Genomic DNA, 19,147 nt, shown 5'->3' with positions numbered 1-19,147 from the left:
CAGACTCTCTCTTTGTAGCAGCCACAGTAAACAACAATCAACTTAGAAATACTGTTTGGCACAAACTACGCAGGAGAAATTGCATCAGAATGAATGTTTTTCACATGCACTCCCGAGTTCAGGGCACGTATTATATCCAAGGGGAAAATGTCAGACACTGAGCAGTGACATTTTGAGCTATTGTGAATCTTTCTGCTCTAGCTTTCTCCTTTTCAATATAGAGCACTTAAGCCTCCAATTATGAGCCACCTCTAAAAAAATACCTTTAGAAAAAGAGGGAAAATGTCAGATTGGGTAGATAAAAATAGCTGAATTGTTGTTTTCCTTCAATCCCTAACCATGTAATTAGAGTTTGACTGCGATATATCTTGAATTCCCCCAACAGGAAGGTTGCTTTTGATAATTTTGTTTTAGGACATTGTAAGAAATTTTAGTTTGTACTGACTTCACTATTTTTTTTTTTATGTAGCCTGTTGTAAAATTAGGCAAATATCTAGATGAGATGATGTACCGTCTGGAAGTCCTCTGCATACCCGCAGGGATACGCATACCCCTGGTTGAGAACCACATGCATCTGCTTTCTAATCACCAGATTCAGTGGGTGGAAGGAAGTGATCAACCATATCAGAACAACAGTGCATGTAAGAAGATGCCTATTTCTCAAGAAAAGAAAATGCCTCTGTCTCACATTCCTGAGGAAACAGAGGCACTTACACATAGGATTCTAAGCAATTAAACTCCATTTTATATTATATATATAATAAAATTCATAGTGTTTATCAATATCTATTCAATAGCTTCATAAATGGTTGGATAATGGCATAGAGAGTACAGTTATAAAGTTTGTGGACAATACCAAGCTGGGAGGGGTTGCAAGCGCTTAGGAGGACAGGATTAGAATTCAAAAGGATCTTGACAAACTGGAGAAAGGGTCTGAAATAAATAGGGTGAAAGTCAATAAGGACAAATTCCCATTAACATTCATAGTATGAGCACAGGTGCAAGCCCATAGTACTGATCATCATTCAGAAACAACAGGTGAAAGCCTGGTCCCACTGAAGTCAATAGGAGTTTTGCCATTGACTTCAGGGGAGCCAGGATTCATCCACTGAATTCAAAATCTGAATTATTTGTTGCAAAAGTAACATGCAAATTCAAAAAGAGTTTGTCCCCACTGACATCTCAGAGAATTCAGAATACATTATCTACCATAAAAGGAGGTTATACAGCTAGATCTGGCAGACAAAGAAGGAGGAAGGGAGGTTGATGCAGTTTTTTTTTTATCCTTAAAACAGGAATTTGATGAGTATATTGCAGCCAATCCTTTTCTGAGGCATAAAAAAAAGAAGTTGACACACAGAACATTTAAGTTCATCTTAAATGAGCGCATTAGATACTCCTTCCCACTAACTTCAGTTTTAAATATCCATTTACAAGTAATTTTACTTTTATTATTTTTGTGGAAACATTGAAGACCAATTTTAGTTTGTAACGGCTTTAGTTCAACATGCAATGCAGATTTCTTTGGTTTAATTTAACAGGCACAGAATTGGCTTTACTAATTTCACTGCTCTCAGTATTCAGGGCACATCTCACTATGCACAGTATATGTATAGATGTAGATTTTCCTGCTGATGCATATTTTTAATGCACAGGATAATGGAAAGAGAAGCAATTCCATAGGGCTTACAGATTGTCTCTCAGTTTAAAAAAAAATTATTATTATTGCTGAATAAGTTAGAGCCCACTGGCAAAACTACTATATCCACTTTCCCCTTGTGTCATATTTTGTAAACTTAGAAATAGGTGAAAAATAGCAACAAATGATTGGACAGCTGCACAGAAGCCAATGCTTTCTTGCCTTGGTTGGGCTTAGAATATTATACAACATAGGAAGGCATTTCAGACTTCTTTATTGATAAAGAAAGCAAATGCCTGGTGCCAGAGCCATCCCTTGGTTAGGGCAAATCAGGGCCACCGCTCCAGGCCCTGCACTTTGGGGGCCCCGCGGGCCGCTGCAATTGGCCAGTGCGGTCAGTCCCAGAAGAGACAAATCTGTCACTTCCGCGTAAGACGGAATGTAATTTAATAGATCCTCTTTGCACCTATCAAATGGAACTGATGCAAAGAGTTGTGTGTCAGATCTGCACATACAAAAAGGAATCAGGTGTGGACAACAACAAATGTGTGTACTGTAACACTAATTTATGAAGAAACACAAAGGATCTATATGGATATGGCTACATCTAAAGGTAATACAGATTTCAGCGTAAAACATCCTTTGAATTGTGAAATATTCCTCTTTGCTACTTATCTCACTGCTCTGCAATATCAAAGATATGGTAAAATTAATGAGAAAAAAGGACAAAGTATCTCTCACAGGTCATCAGATATAAAAACACTGGCGTGTTGCAGATGTACAAGCTGTTGCAGCTATAAACATTTATTTGCTACCTGTGGAGTAATGGGATAACTCTGATAACTTTCCATTAATACCTGCTCCAAGGAGACAATACTCAATGAAGTTTGCAGGGAAACTGAAAATTACCTGTCCATCACACCACATCATTTAAATCTTAAAATGCATGAACTATTCAATGCTATGCACACATCTGGCTCCTGCACTTAGTTATATACAAAGAACATAACACATTCTGCCTAAAACATATAGTATTTCAGTACGCAGTAAAGCTTAAAATTTTAAAACACAAACCCTGAAATCTTTATAATCTTACCCTCTTATTTTATAAAATGTTCTTTTGCTTACTTTATAGCCAGTCTTGGTATATTCACACACTGATCCTTTTTATCCGTTGAAAATAATTTCTAGATAGCACACAGTATCCTCTGACACATGAATGTTTTCCTTAAACACTTTCCATTTCCCCACTGTGCCTTTTCCCTTTCTAATGCCCTTATTTTAGCTGAGATAAAAAAAATGAAGAAAAGGGCAAAGGGAAAACAGAACGCCTTCAAAGATAAAATAGTAACCTTGATTTTACAAACCTTGCCAGCAGTTAATCTCAGAGTCTATGAACACAGAAGAATCAGATATCCTTATGGGAAAAAGCTACAACATGAAATACTGTATTTTCAAGATCCAAAGATAACATCTTGCTAGCATAAATACATTTTGATCATTTGTGCTTCAGAGCTGAAGTACTAAAATCAATTTTTTCCCTTAAAAAAAATAGAGATGGTACTTTTGGTTAAAAGATAAATGTTTGATAGTATCAGTATTTGTTTCATACCGCACTAGGCTGACTGTCAAAAGCACACATGTGACGGGAATATCATAAATGAAGTACATCAGTCATCTTTACTTGGTAAAGGGGAAAAATAGACACTTTTGTGAAATGTACTATCCACTCTGTTTAATGCCTCATTATCACAAATAATTAACATACGGCTTTAAGTTTGTATATTTATATAAAGAAACACAAAACCAAGCATTACGTACTATGTCGGTAGAGACTCATCTTCTCTAATTTGAGAACAATCAGCTTTTCCAGCTGTAACATTGTGGACTTGAAGTAAAATCGATAAACTGTCATAGCCTAGTGATTAGCGGAGCAGCTCAAACGTTTCTTATAGTTTCTCAGTTGGTGAAAGCTCAAACACTAACTAGATATTTTCTTTTACGATTTAGAGCATCGACTCTATTTTAAGTTTTATGCACAGAAAAACAGCTATCAAGCTGAATGAGTGAACTAAACTAGCTTTCGAATGACTGCTAGTATTCAGATCTCCCTGTGAAACTTGACCTTGTAGCAGGAATCTGAGTTAAAAATACATCCAGCACTTTGTGTTTTCTTTATGGAACTCTGCCCTGGCCTTGATCTGAAGGAGCCCGATTACAAGCTTTAGAGGAAAGATTTGTTCTTTAAACATTTTTTCCCAGCATTTGGCAAAGAGCAATCTCTTCCCCTCCCTCAGCACCATGTTTTCAAAGGACCAAAATTAATTTGTACTAGTTAAATAGTGATTTGCTTTGCTTGTACATAAGCAACCAGTGTTGTCAGCACAGATCTGCAAGGGCTATTTATTAGTTTATTGCTACTGCAGAGCCAACAAAAGGAAAGAAAAAAACCATTGCTCTTGTGCCCCACAAAAATAATTAATAATTGTGTTGAATCTTGGCAACAAAGGAGCAGATTTCCTACAGACAGGGGTGGTCTAATGGAGTGGGAAGCCAGTCAGAAATGTCTGACTTCAAACCATGACTTTCTGCCCTGGCCTACACTACAAAATGTGAATAATCCACACCCAAAAAAGACATAGTTATACCGACCCAAGCGCTGGGGTAGTGAGCAGTGCGTTGGTGGGAGAGCTCCTCCTGCCAACACAGCTACCACCTCTCATAGAAGCAGATTAACTAAGTCAAGGGGAGAAGCTCTCTTCCGTCAGCTTAGACCATCTTCATTAGAGCGCTGCAGCTGTGCCAATGCAGCATTTTAAATGTAGACCTGCCCTTACTATGATTCTATTTGTGGCTCTGGGCAAGACATTTAACTTCTTTGAATCTGCAAAAAGGGGTACAATACAGTAGAATTCACTTTTAGTGCTTTATTCAGCTACATGGAATAAGGAATCTGTTCTGCTCTCATTGAAGAGCAAGGAAAAAACCCCAGTGCCATGAGCTAAGCAGGATGAGGGCTCAAATCTTAATTTCCAAAAGCCTGTAACTCCCTGCCAGCAAAGAAAGGGCTGAGTGCAGACCCCTGAACTACCGGTGTATGTCTGAGGGGAGGGAAAGTGGCTGCTAAACTTTCCTTTTTCACAGGCATTCAAGACATGAATTTTTAATCTACAACATGTTTGCAATTCATTATTATTAGACATATATTTCTACATATATATATGTATTAAAATCCCCATACCTCTTCTAAGCTGTGGAGCGAAGAAGCAGATACTGCTCGAGATGTGAGCGGATGAAATGGCTCCTGACCCACTGCATGCTGATGACTCTGTATTTGTATAAAAGGGTTCTGTTGTGATCTATGGGGCAATGGAGGTATACCATAATGAAAGCCATGCCCCATTAGGTGGTTCTGCTGTAGGTTAGCATAGGTCCATGATCCATCAGGTTGCAGGTACTTCAAAGGAGGTGGGGTTATGTGTTCAGATGGCAGTGAGAACGGGGGATTGTATATTTGGGGCAAATGCTGCTGAAATGCTGGGTTGTTGGACATTTCAATGTCTCTGTTGTTTTCCGTGAAGTTAGGAAAGTGGCCGCTGTGGTTTGAGTTGCATGAAGGAGAAGGGAGCGCTGGTGGGCTTCTGGGCTGAACTTGTCTGTATTGCAATAGTCTGGACTGGGGAGGTGGCATTTCAGCTAGGTCCCTGCTTTCACTTTGATCGCGGTGTGATAGTTCTCTGAGAAAGTCCTGGAACCTGTATTAGCAAAATAAATGTTATTAAGATGGAGAAACGCAAAAAGTGCTTTCCTAAAGCTCCACCCATTTTGAGGTACCAGGTTCTGAACATCACAACCAGACTGGAGGCAAATACAAACCGTTCAAAACATTATACTTTAATGTGCACAACATCAAGTCTAGCTTCAAAGACTATAATTGTGGGCAATTGGAAATTAAGGACATGAGACCTTGCTGGACTGACATACCAACCAAAACAATCACACAAAACTCAGTGATCAATATCCTTCTGAAGGCTTGAAAATTTCTGGCCTTTCTATTCCAACGAGAAGGGCCTATTAATAATAATGTAATGTATGTAGGCCTACTGCTGACACTGAACATCATAACAACAGCTCTTTATAGGACTCATAGTGCCTGGCACCTGCGCATGGTATTATAGTGAAGGTGGGCTATGTTCTGTTTTTAAATGTAGTACTTTGGGAATTCAACCAACAAATACCTTGAATATGTTGCCTCTGTTTCGTCTTCTGTATTACTCGCAAGTTTCCAGTTTGCCCTAACTGGCTGTTGGTGCAGTCCAATTGGTTGCTGGGGAAGATGTTGTAGGTGAGGATGGTGATGGTGTGGATATGGAATATTGCCCTGACTGAGATATGCATTATGCTCATTCCATTGCTGTAACCTTGCTTGCTGCTGCTGCCTTAATGTTTCCAAAGCTACATTTCCATGCATACGATCTGTAAAACATTTACAAAAAATATAAAAATTTACCCAACCTCCCTTTTTCAAAGCATTTGGTGCCAGAAAGGAGGATTCTATATTAAATGTATATTAAATGTAAAAAATAGTAGTGATAAGAAGGTACACAATGGAATCTCCAAATTTACCAGCACCAAGAATGTGTTTATTAATAAAGTGCCTACTGTATACCAACCACTCCATAATGTATATATGAAACTCATAATGAAATACTACATATTAAAATATACCCTAAGGAGCAAATTATTCCTGATCACATTTCTTACTTACTGAAACTAGCCCAACAATGACCAATTCATAATTTTGAAGTCATGCAGCCATATCCCTGACAAGTAAATACTTTCTTCATTTTCACTGTAGGGTAGCTACATTTGCACTCCCATCAGTGGAGAAGAGCAGTGGTACCTACCTAATGTCTCCCCTATGGGCATTCCTGCAGGATTTTCTTCAATGAAGTTGTTCAAGTGAGATGGCAGCATTGGATTGTGCTGTGCAATAGGTCTCAGAGGGTTACTGACTTCTTGCAACATGGGTGGGGGATGATGTTCTGAAATCACAGCATCTACTGCAGGTGAATGTGGTCGGTGGGGAATTGGGTTATTAAAAAAAGACTGGTTGGGGCCCATCTGGTAAGCAGGGGAAAGTTGTGAAGGTTGTGGAGGCTGCTGATTTACATGATTATGCTGCTGGACTACCTGGCTCTGCTGGGGTGGTATTTGGTTTTGCTGTTCAGGCAAATGATTTTGTTGCTGACTTAAAAGATTTTGCTGCTGTTGCACAGGGTATGGCTGCCTGGGGATCTGGGACAGGTGCTGGTAGTGGCGACTGGGGACTGCATATTGTGTATGGGGAGGGGTGAGATGTAGATTCAGCTGCCTAGGGTTGAGATTATCTTTGCGATGAAATTTAGAATTAGGATAACCAACGCCGGAACGTGACTCTGGGCTTCTATTTTGGGAATTTCCTTCTATGTCAACCTAGAACAAAGTATAGAAAGCATTTCAAAGTTACTTAAGAAAACAAAATCCCTGTAAGCTATGACTGTACTACACTAAACAAATTAATCTAACACTGACTCAAGCATACAAAACCTCAGGAATGTGGGAAGAATAAGGAAGAGAAAGAAGGTACTGAACAGCTTAGACATATTCTTCTCTTTATTTATCAAACTGAAGGTATATTCTGCCAACGGTTCTGACTGGTTTCATCTTATTTAAACTCCTTTACACTGTTTGTGACATTTTATTAATCTGAAATTTCTCCCCATTAGAGAGAGAAAACTAATTCCTTCATAGCTATTTCACTCGGTGCAAACTAAGAAGTGCACTCCATATTTTCTTCTTATTCTTCTATATTTAAACACTGCACTCAGACATTTCCATCATCAAATTTCTTTCTGTAGCTGCTGTTATTGCAGAAATGAATTACCAGCTGCTTCCTTATGATCATATCTAATTTAGCTAATTATAGACAACTGTCAAATTTTGAGCCTTTTGCTTTTATTTCTAGGACACAGACACCAAATATTTAATGGAAAAAGTCATTATTTGCCAGTTTTCGACATTTCACTTCAGAACACTCCATTATATGACTCACACCTTTATTTCTAAAACTGAAATTGTCGTCTACATTACACTATCCACTTGCTCTCCCAGAAAATTACTGAAGATTTCTGAGTCTTCACTCCTAACAGAATTATTTACATTTATAGGAGTTTTATATCAAAAGGTACATTAATTTCTAAACATTTAAAAATCAATTACACTCAGTGCTATTCCTATGTGTAGACTTAAAATTTACAAATCAATAAATTTAAAAAAATTATTTATGCTAGTAGTCAGTGAAATCCAAATAGTAAACAATGGGATTAAAATCATGAGCAAGGACAAGTAGCATGAGAAAGCATTTTTAAAAAATCAGATTCAAATCTTTTAAATTTTCTCTTGTTCTTGGGTGACGAGAAGAGAGACCTATCATCACTCAACAACAACCAGCGCCGATCAACACTGATGGGTTCTGAAGGAAATCCCATTCGTTGCCCCGGGATAGAAATGTGGTGACTGACAGGGGAGCAGGAGGGGAAGAAATGATAGAATCCTTAGAGTAGAATCCAAAAGAGAAGGAAAATTATGGGGAAAAAATAACTCAAAACAGACCTGTTTGGATTCCACAGGTTTTTTCTCAGGTGTCCGAATTTTATTAATTTCAGGTCCAGCATTGTTTTCGGTTTTACCTAAAAATATTTATGATATTTATGCATTAGTTTCTAGGTATGTAAAGAATGAAGCAATATTTTCAACATGTTTGTTTATCTTCCTTAACTTTTGTATTTGAATCATTACAAAGTACCTCTTCCAGTTCAACAGCTGGGCTACTGGAGTTATTGCAGGAGAAAGTAATCACTTGTTTGTGCAAGAGAAATAGAAATGGGCCGAACACACGAACTTTTATCCTAACCACTCCCCTCCCTGAACTTTGGTAGCTCAGTGACCTTTGATGCAAACACACACTGACTATATTGTTTCTAAGGCAAAAAAACCTTACTTAGCTCCTCTCTAGTTTTAACTTTTAAGCCGCTAACTTTAAGAAAAAAGAGAACACTGAATGATTCTGTGGAAAATTATTCTTTTTAACCAAAGCAAAGGCCATCCCTAAAAATCATCCACCACTGGAGTTCTGTGAGATGGCAGGGAAGTGATGCTAAAGATATCAGAACCCTATTGCTAAAAAATCTGAACCCCAAGTTAAACTTAGCCTTTTTAGGTTCAGTTAAGATAAACATCAATTTTTCAGTGAAGGCTGTCATAATACCCTTAAATTGGCCTACTGATCCTAAACTTTGCAACACATGAGGAGGTGCAATAATATTAGAAATCTTGCATCTGATTAGGCAAGTATATTTCCCAAATATAGCTTATGTATTTGGAAAAATAGAAATATAACAGACACTTATTGTACTAGACAAGGTGATCAAAAAAGTTTCTTAAACGTGTAGTTTACACACAAGAACGCAATATCCTTTTTCAGCTGATGGCTAGTTTTGAAACGTAACTCCTTGAAGTGGACAGATCAGAAATGTTCATATCAAAATACATGGTAAGGAAACCACAAATCTCAACAATCAAAAGAATTAGTCAACAAAGAGTCCTGTGGCACCTTATAGTATAACAAATGTATTGGAGCATAAGCTTTTGTGGCTGTCATGCATCTGACAAAGTGGGTATTCACCCACAAAAGCTTATTCTCTAATACATTTGTTAGTCTATAAGGTGCCACAGGACTCTTTGTTGCTTTCTACAGATCCAGACTAACACGGCTACCCCTCTGATAAAAGAATTAATGCATCTCTGGAAGTATTTTTTTTTTTTAATAAAACTGCTTCCCCTTCTAATTTTTATAAAGTACCCGTTGCATAAAGGCAGACTAAATCAATCTAAAGCATATTTTTGATGTATGGCACTTACACTTTACACAGAAGTGAGGAGATATGTAAAGTGTATATTCAGTCTTAAAAGATATTGCTTTAAAACAGCATTTATAAGGGCAAATCAAGAAAAGCTTTTAGGATCTCATGAGAAAAGAACACTTAAAAGATGGAACAGAAAATATGTCATAGGCATTTCCATGTAATAACATTTGTGTTCCTGAAACAGTCATTTCAACTCTCCCAACAATGACAGGTTTCAGAGTAGCAGCCGTGTTAGTCTGTATCTGCAAAAAGAACAGGAGTACTTGTGGCACCTTAGAGACTAACAAATTTATGTCAGCATAAGCTTTCGTGGGCTACAGCTCACTTCCGAAGAAAGCTTATGCTGAAATAAATGTGTTAGTCTCTAAGGTGTCACAAGTACTCCTGGTTCTTTCTCCCAACAATGTTCACTTCACTGAATTGCTGATGTTTGAGTTTTGCTATTATAGCTTCTCTTCAATCTCCAGTAGAGTACTAATGACATAATTCTTTTTTCTGTGGTACATTGTTCTTCCGTTTATTCAAGTGCATTTCACAAGATGAATTTGTCCTCTGAGAACCATTTCCACTAGATAGCTTACTGAAGTTCAAGTTATTGAACTGCCATGGCCAAAATCAGTTGCTCAGGATTTTCCTCTTCTCTGAAACCTAGAATACTGTGGGAGAATAACACCAAGGATGGCATGTTGGATTTCTCTCTGTATTATCCCTGTTTTAATGAGCTTCAGTGAGACCCCCTTCATGTGATTATTTCAGTGAACTATTTAGAGTCCAATTATCAGTGCAATTCTTTGAAAATGAATAATAATGTCTTCTGGTGTGCTATTGTGACAGCTTACATGTTTAGTATACTGCTACTACAGAAAGTGTCTCAGATTTCTACCTCAGCCTCCAAGTTTTCAAATATTTAATGAGGAAGGATTTTGCAATACATAGTTTGAATGAAAAAATCCATCCTAACAGCACAAATGGATTCAGAGCGTCTTTCAATTATGATACAAGCCTTCAGCATTAAGGCGCAATTCTGCTCTGAAACTGGATTTTAAGCAAATAGAATCATAGGGGTCCCTTTTTATTGTCTCTCAGTGACGCCTCATCAGATTTTCGCAGTGTGGGCCAAATCTTCCTTCTCTTATTTGTTTGTGCAGTCTCAGAGAAGGCAATGGACCTACTCACGTGAGTAAGGAGAGGAAGATTCATCCCGCTGTAGATTACAAATATTTTCCCCCTAACTGCCTATCCTGCAACTGTACCCAAGTTCTGAAGTCAAGCTGCCTTCTCTCTGCCTTAGTAAAGATTCCACAATACAAATTTACTTTGAAATTCTGTTGGTGATATGAGTGACAAAACACTCCGGCTCACCCTCCCATTGCTGTAGAGGGATAAATGGAGTAAACTATTGCTTGTCACTATAGCAAGCAAATATGATTCAGAATATCCATCAGGAGAAGATCTCTTGCATATGAAGGTGGCATTTTTACATAGTCATTTTTCTGGTCATAACCACAGTTTAAGGAGAAATTTAAGTGGTAGCCAAATCTCAAATGGGACCACAATGACATCTGACTTTATTCTAGATTCACTCTTCAATTCCCAGCATGGAGACTATTTTATTCTAAGCCCTAAATCATGCAATGATTGGCAATGATTTTCCTATATATTAGAATATAAATGGTTTTTCATCTATATTAGAAAAAAAAATCATAAATGACATTTCAATAACCCGGGTTCCTGGGTTTTCAGGATACTCCAGTAAGGTTATGTCCAATGCTAAAATCATACTCAAGGAAATGAATCCTCCACTACCACCAGTCTACAGTCTGGTCTACAGCCTTGCACAGCCTCCCTTTAAAGACACACAATTCATAGCATAATAAAGCCTACAATAAAGATGGAATTTCCAAACACCAGCTATTTTCCTGGCTAGGCAACATCACAAATAATCACTTCTGCTTAATATAGTTGCTAATGTTTTACAAAATATTCTAACTTTGTGTCTATTTCCTCACATCCACATCCCAAAACACACCAACTCCGTGGGGAGACTCAGGAAAGAGAACAGGTTCTGTATGGGCCATGGGAAATGAACTACCATCAGCTCCCTAAAGAACAGGATTGGTGTTCACAAGTTGGGGATGGCATGGAGAACCCTGCCCTGTGATCGCCAGCCCTGTGTGTAACAGAGGAACAAGTTTCCATTGCTGTCAAATTCAGCATCTGTCAGGAACATTCAAATTTACTTTTAAAATGATAGGTTTTCTCACAATATTCTGTCTGAACTGCAGATATGGTCACCAAACAAGAAGTCACCCGCCGAGGGATTTGAAGAAGCCTACAACTCACCATTTCGGTTTTGTTCATGTTGCTCCTTTTCTTGATGTTGAAGTTGCTGCTGCCCTATACTAACTGGTGAATGATGTCCCAGGCCATAAGGTATAGGAGACCCGCGCCCATGTGCCTGTAACAGGTTCATATTATATGCCATAGCTGCTTGGTGCGTAATGATTCGAGGGTCAACTGCAAACCTACCCTGATACCCTGTCCACGGCACCTATATAATTAAGAAAAAAATAGATGTAATAAATGAATGTACATTTAAGGAAAGGCACAGTGTCAGTTACAATTACTATGGCATCATCAGGAAGCACTTCTCCATAGTAGTGGTGATGATGAGGTGATAAAGCATGTGTGAGTGACAGGAAAAAAGAGCAACAAGTTCAGGCAAAGACCAAAAAGTTCAGGCATAGTAGCAAGGGTCACAGAGAAGAAGATTTTTGAACAAGAGTGAGATAAACCAACAGTGAGGGCTACACTGGGGAAGAGGGCCATCATGGAAGTGCATCTGACAGGAGATAAGACTTGAAAGCCACTGAAACAAGAAGGCAGGGACCTTCCCTTCTCCTAACTGCAATAAAAGCAGACTAAACTGATTAAATAAAGGAGGTGGGTCAATGCACCGTTACTGCAGATATTCAAGAACAGGTTAGATAATATATTAGTGAAAGATGGACAGAGTAGCCTATGAACTAGATACCATGACCAGGAAGGTCACTCTGTCCACGAAATGCCCCAGTAAAGTCAGTGGGGCTCTGGTGGGCACAGCAAGCAGTCCACCCACACGTTACACGCTGAAGGACCTAAAAATCTATGTTATGGGACATATTTTAAAAGGTGACACCTGGGGGGATCAAGAAGGGACAAAGAAGGGTCACACGCCACTCCCTAGATGCCTGGGGGGCACATTCAGAAGGGAACCACAGCAGTGAAAGGAGCAGAACGTGGGGCTGCCGGGTGGCTCCATGTTGTCAGCTCCTCCGACACGGTTGTACTGCCCCCAGTCCACTCCCAGCCCTTCCACACAGCTGCTTCTCCTAGGGTCTGTACAGCTGGAGGACAGGGCTGGAGGTGGCACCAGTACAGCCGTGCCAGAGGGGCACGCCCTTTTTTCACCTGAAATCGGTATCCAGCGCAGCAGGAGAACAGAGCCCCCCCTCCTCCCAGAAAGACCATGGGGGCCTGGGTTGGGGAGCGGGACGAGGATGAGTCACGTGGGGGGTCTTGTGGAGAGGTCACATGCCCCCCTTTGTGTTCCTCCCATGAGTTGCCCATCTGTTTGAAATAAAATTCACTTCCTGAAAGCGTGAAATCCAGGGTCTTTAAAATACTGTGCATTTCGTTCCCTAAAATCTGAAAAGGAAGACATCCCTGGATCAAATTAGTTCAATCTTGCCTTGTGGGGAAGTTTATTAAAAAAGGAGAGCCCATGAATAAAAAGAGAATGAAATGAATATCATCAATGTTCAGTGTGACAAACCATCCTTAACTGATGGCAGCAGACAACCTCACTCATTTTTTACTCTGGATATGAAAGCTGCCCTAAACGATACAAAAATAACTTTTTGTCTTACATGGCCACAGTCATTTTATTATATTTTTAATAAATTAATCCCTTCATTATTTGCTTTAAACACAGCATCTTCCAAGTAATTCATTTGATTTTTGCAAATATTTGCCTTTGAAATCTGCACTCCTGAACTTCAGCTTTGGGCTATGTGCTTCCTGCAATTGTGTCTGTGCAATTTCAAATTATCTCCAATATACTTCTTTTTGAAAGCAGACGTCTTACTAGTATGTGGACCTTCAGACCTAATTATTTAAAAATCCATCCCCAGGGCGGGGGTGGAATATGCTGAAACATACTGATATTTTCATATTTTTTCTTTTGATTGGAGGTACATAGGAATATATTAGGTCTTAAACTGTAAAACAGAAAAAAATATTTAAATTATCTTGTTTTGATATTAATAAAAAGTGAGTAAGCATTACAAAGATACAGCTGCTGGCCTTCTCATTCCATTTAAATCTAACCATCATATGCAGACTTCTGGTAACCTAGTAAAAAGAAACTTATTTGACCTAATGAATGGAAATCAGTGGTCTTACTACTTAAAAAAGGAGAAGATTGTGTAATCTATAGTTGCCAGATGGTCTGGGCACCCACAATTGAAAGCACGGGTTTATAGCAAGCCTCAAAATAGTAGCCAGGAATTGGATTTTCATAAAGAACTCACACAACTACTAAAAAAGTTAACAGTGTGTGAATATTTACAAATGTATAAGAAATTATATGTACACAAGTGCATGCATACATGCTATCCCCAAAGAAACTTTCAGGAGATGTGCACAACTATGTTACCACACATCATTATTTCTGTAACCACTGTTCTCTCTTCTGCAATTCCCTACCTACTTTTTTCTGCTCTTAATCTTAGATTGTAAGGTCTCCAGGTGAGGGAACATGCTTTTTATTTGTACAGTGAAGTGTCTAGAACACTCTTTAGTGCTACATCAATGTACAGTTCTGAAAGTAATTCCTGCAACCTAATTGAAACTGCAAGCATCAGGGATTCTCATCGTATGCTCAAGTTATAGCTTCTTCTTTGACATCTCAAGGAAGATCATTATTTGGTAACATTGTGGGTAAAGTCACTCAGAATTATAGTTGCTACATCTAATGGAGAGAGGAACGGCGGGAATACTGTCTCCCATTAAAAAAAAGTAGGGGGAATCTATTGATATAGCAATGCCAATGTGATCAACAACAGAACCAGGCATGTAATTTCAGCAGCACAGTGATCCACAAAGGAAAATTAATAGTTCTAATTGATCAGCTGGACAGTTAACTGCTTGTAATTCAATTTTCATATGCTGGTAATATTTTAGTGCCCAAAGCTGAGGCGAGCTAGAATCATCTTCTATTGTCAAGTGTGTTTTGGTTCAGCTGTATGACAACTTCAAAAGGTGTGCTAGTCATAAAGCAACAGCTCTGAGGGAATTAGATGCACTTCTTGTGATGTTCCAGAGAGAAAGATACATCTTCCATTATGCTTATTCCTTCAGGGGACTCTGATATGTACCTGTGAAGTGTCACAGAAGTGGATTTGAAAAATCAGACTTACATGCAGAGTATATGAAAGCATAAACTAGAAGCATAAACTCTTGGATTTTCAGTCAAATTAGCCACTGTAAGAGGTCCTGTTCAAGTACTCAGCTGTTCAACATTCAGAGACATGGGATTATAGTCCTATCTATTCAAGTCACAAGCTTTAAAGCAAATATTGCTATCACATATCACAAAAATGACATTGAATAGAGCAATGAGAATGTCTGTGGTGAGTATTTAGGGTCTGAACCTAATCTTATACCACTTTTACTGTGGTGTAATTCCACTGACTGCAGTGTCTCCTGAATTACAACAGGGAAAGGCAAATCGGAAAATGCCCCTTAGGCCTGGTCTACACTAGAAAATTAGCAAAGAATCCTGTGGCACCTTATAGACTAACAGACGTTTTGCAGCATGAGCTTTCGTGGGTGAATACCCACTTCTTCGGATGCATTCACTTGCATCCGAAGAAGTGGGTATTCACCCACGAAAGCTCATGCTGCAAAACGTCTGTTAGTCTATAAGGTGCCACAGGATTCTTTGCTGCTTCTACAGAACCAGACTAACACGGCTACCCCTCTGATACTAGAAAATTAGGTTCTCTTTAACTATGTCACTCAGGGGTGTGAACAATTTATTTAAGCCTACCTAAGTCCCCGTTTAGACAATGTTAGGTTGATGGAAGAATTCTTCCATGGATATAGCTACTACCACTCGGGGAGGTGGATTATCTATGCCAACAGCGTTTACACTGAAGCACTAAGCAATGTTTGTAGTGTTTCAAGTGCAGACAGGCCCTTACACAAAATGAAGAGAAGCAACTTTGAAGCCCCAACTACTCAGCAAGCCACATTTTCTTAGCATGCTAGAAGACACGCAAGCAAACTATTCTAATTTGGGTATAGTATTATACAAATTGTGTTGTTTACATGTTATATTTTTCCTTGTATATTTATGGTAATAAAAGTATGATCCATGGCCTGCCAGGTCTGGATTCTGACGGGCTAAATTAATACAAAAGATGGATAATATTGTAACTTGTTTTAAAATCCAAGTCACTGAAACAGTAATAAAACAAACCTGTAAATTATTATCTTAATTAATGAATGTGAGGAGTTTGTGTGGAGGTTGTATATACAAGTACTTTTGTTTTTATCTAAGGAGAAGGCTGGGTAGGTCAATGGTTCAATTAACTAACCTCATACCTTGCAAATCTGAGATCAAAGGCTACCATGATAATATGATCTGTTCTGAAAACCCCAGGGCTATTATGGACTACTACTACTATGCTTTATAAAAGATGAAGACGTTTGAAACTTTACAACAGTTCTCTCTTCACACTTCTACACAGAAACCACATTGTCATTTCTATTCCTCCGCAAATTCAACTAATGCTTGTGAAACAATATTATTCAGAAAGCTTTCAATAATTGACCATTATATCTCAACTGTTCCTGCATTCTCATAAGAAGGCCAGTAATTAATCATGACCATCTTCATTCGACTTCAATATGGGTAAACCTCATATGGCTTAAACATGAAAACCCTTTTAGGCTGTGTGGTATTCTTTGTAGGAGCAACATCATTATGCCCTTGCAGCTTGGTGGTCATCACCATATTCCTAGCCAGGAAAACCCAAGTAAGCATGAAAGAGGCTGGCACACTTTTCACTACCTAGTCTTGTATTCATTTTTATCTATATAATAAAAGAAGAAAATAGGGAAATAAATGCTTACAGGCAAAGGCACAGACATGACCATATTTCCTCCATAGACAGCAGGTACGTAAAGAATACTTGTCCCAGTGTGAGGATCTATCCTTTGAACAGGGCTTGGAGATTTCCCCAGGTTGGGATGAGGTCCAAGAGGAGGAGGAGGAGGAGGAGGAGGAGTATACGCTCTGATAGGATTTCCAATTAGGACAGAAGGATTGGGCTGAACTGAAAAATAAACAAAAAAGAAACACAAAGAGAGGAAAAGAACATGAAGTACTTCAGTGACTTATTTTTTTTCCCTTCCAAAAAAGGACCCTTCTTTACAAATTCACCTTTATACAGAAAAATCTGATGCAGACAGAGAGAGCATTAATCTAAAATCAATATTCTTTCCATAAGTTTCCCCAGATCCAATACACAAGCTACGTTATAGTGAACTTCTGGGACTAGGAGAAAGCAGAGGAAGAGGGCGGGGAGAGGAAGAAGCAGGGGGAGTTATTTAAAGGAGAAGCTCCCCAGTGAGCACCAGCTATACATTTTTACTTAAAATTTGGCATGACCGTTAAGGTGGCCAAATGAACGGTACAAATTGCACACACAACAATAAGACAACCCTGGTTTGCTTCTTCACTCTTTTAATAGGGACTAGAAATGCTTTTTAAATTAAAAACAAATACATATAGGTCTGAAGTCACTGTAGACTACCTAGCTAGAATATCATGATTCAGTAAGTTATAACTCTGTGTGGATTCATATATCCAAGTAAGTCCAAACTATGTTATAAAACAGTTAGAGGACTATCATTTTATACCATGATTCCCTTACACAGCCATTTTGCTAGTGTAGATGGGCTCACACACCAGGTTATTGTATCCATTCCAAGGTGGTGTATAGCATGGGTTTCAGACACAAATCCTCTTCCACAGGTCAGGGAAACTGTGGCAGAACAATGATAGCAACAACTATGTTGCAACAAGGCTGTATCTAGGTTCTAAAGTCAGCATGCAAAGAGCATATAACGAGAACCCAGGAGTTACCTAATGTCTACTTAAAGTATGCTGAGATATCTGCTGAATTCACATAAGGAATAAATGACTTTCATAGAAATAATGGGCCTGATCCTCCCTTACCTGTATAAATCAACATTAACTTCACTGAAGTCAAACTAGTAGAAGCATGGGAGAATCAGTCCCAGTTTCTCCAGAGAAACAGTAGACACTTACCAATTCCATCAGTTTGAAAATGGTCATTCTGATTATGATGATGACCCTTGCCCTTTAACGAAAAAAAAAATCATAATGACTTACTTTTCTTTACGTTTAATGCAGACCAAACACAAAGACAGTTCTTTATTTCAACACAGTAATAATCAAGTAAATTAAATATAATCACAGAGAAGAGGTTGGAAAAAACAGCAAGTCTGCGACTCTTTTCTTGAGTATTTTTACTTGCCCAATTCCACTGGTTCAGTACTGTTCCACCAAGGCCAGTACAAAGTACCATTAGTACGCACTTCTGTTTCACAGTGCACTCTGCCCATCCTTCCAATTCCCCCTGCCATACCTGACTACTAAAAGGGGGTACTCAAAATTGCACTGTCCCTAATATTGCAATATCTGAAATGCTCCCATTTCTCTCTTTCTCTAAAGGAAAATATATAGATTTGCTTTATTATTACTGCTTGAAACGGGAACTACAAGCAATTTGATATATGGATTTGAAATGACCAGTTTCACTCTAGTTTGTGTAAGTGCCTCTGCCTTTGCATGGTCTTTAAGATCTTATGATATACACAGAGTTGGGGGACAGGTTCTCTGAGGATCTGATATCTTCTTTGGCTTCAAATTAAAATTTTAGAACAGAAACACTTGTCAGGATAATTATTATTATTTTGGTTTGCCAGCTTTGACTGAATACCTTGATAATCTATAAAGAATGGATAAAAGAACAAACTTTTCCATCATCACAGATGTGCAGGGAGAAAGCAAACAGCTGTTACCAACTTAATTTATTATTAACAGCTCCCCTTCATCAACGTGTGCACACCTGACACTCACGAACGGGTTTCCAAAAATGTCTAGAGCTTTAGAGCACGCCAAAGGCCCTGGGACCTAAGCTCTAAACAGTAACAGCTACCTTCAGACAAAAATTATTTACATAGATTTTAAGGTCTGATACTTGATTTTCAGCTAGTTTGACTCTGTTTCTATACATTACATTTACATTTTGCTGAAGGGAACTTTTGATTATGTATTCAAAAGACATGTATAATAAGCGCTAAGGAGCTAATCCTTATTTGTATAATTTGTATGACAAGAGGACTTTTAAAAACAAGAAGGCAGCTGCTTACATAGGAAGACTGAAAATAAAGTAAAGAATGAGCA

At 38.5% G+C, this 19,147-nt stretch overlaps 1 protein-coding gene across 3 annotated transcripts in view; it reads right to left on the bottom strand.

Moving 5' to 3' along the window:
• The window catches only part of HELZ (helicase with zinc finger), a 137,263-nt gene that overhangs the window by 9,270 nt on the left and 108,846 nt on the right, over nucleotides 1-19,147 (bottom strand). For all 3 annotated transcript variants that reach the window (XM_044982944.1, XM_044982945.1, XM_044982946.1), the window contains 7 exons: nucleotides 17,987-18,038; nucleotides 16,786-16,988; nucleotides 11,950-12,157; nucleotides 8,294-8,370; nucleotides 6,547-7,114; nucleotides 5,878-6,115; nucleotides 4,881-5,394 (listed from right to left, as the gene is read on the bottom strand). In XM_044982944.1, the coding sequence (XP_044838879.1) occupies nucleotides 4,881-5,394; nucleotides 5,878-6,115; nucleotides 6,547-7,114; nucleotides 8,294-8,370; nucleotides 11,950-12,157; nucleotides 16,786-16,988; nucleotides 17,987-18,038 (1,860 nt within the window). The remainder of the gene's footprint in view (nucleotides 1-4,880; nucleotides 5,395-5,877; nucleotides 6,116-6,546; nucleotides 7,115-8,293; nucleotides 8,371-11,949; nucleotides 12,158-16,785; nucleotides 16,989-17,986; nucleotides 18,039-19,147) is intronic.

The sequence above is a fragment of the Mauremys mutica genome, chromosome 12 (genome assembly GCF_020497125.1).
Source record: "Mauremys mutica isolate MM-2020 ecotype Southern chromosome 12, ASM2049712v1, whole genome shotgun sequence".
Classification (NCBI taxonomy): domain Eukaryota; kingdom Metazoa; phylum Chordata; order Testudines; family Geoemydidae; genus Mauremys; species Mauremys mutica.
The sequence above is the reverse complement of the archived record's forward strand: the minus strand, read 5'-3'. Positions and strand labels throughout refer to the sequence as shown.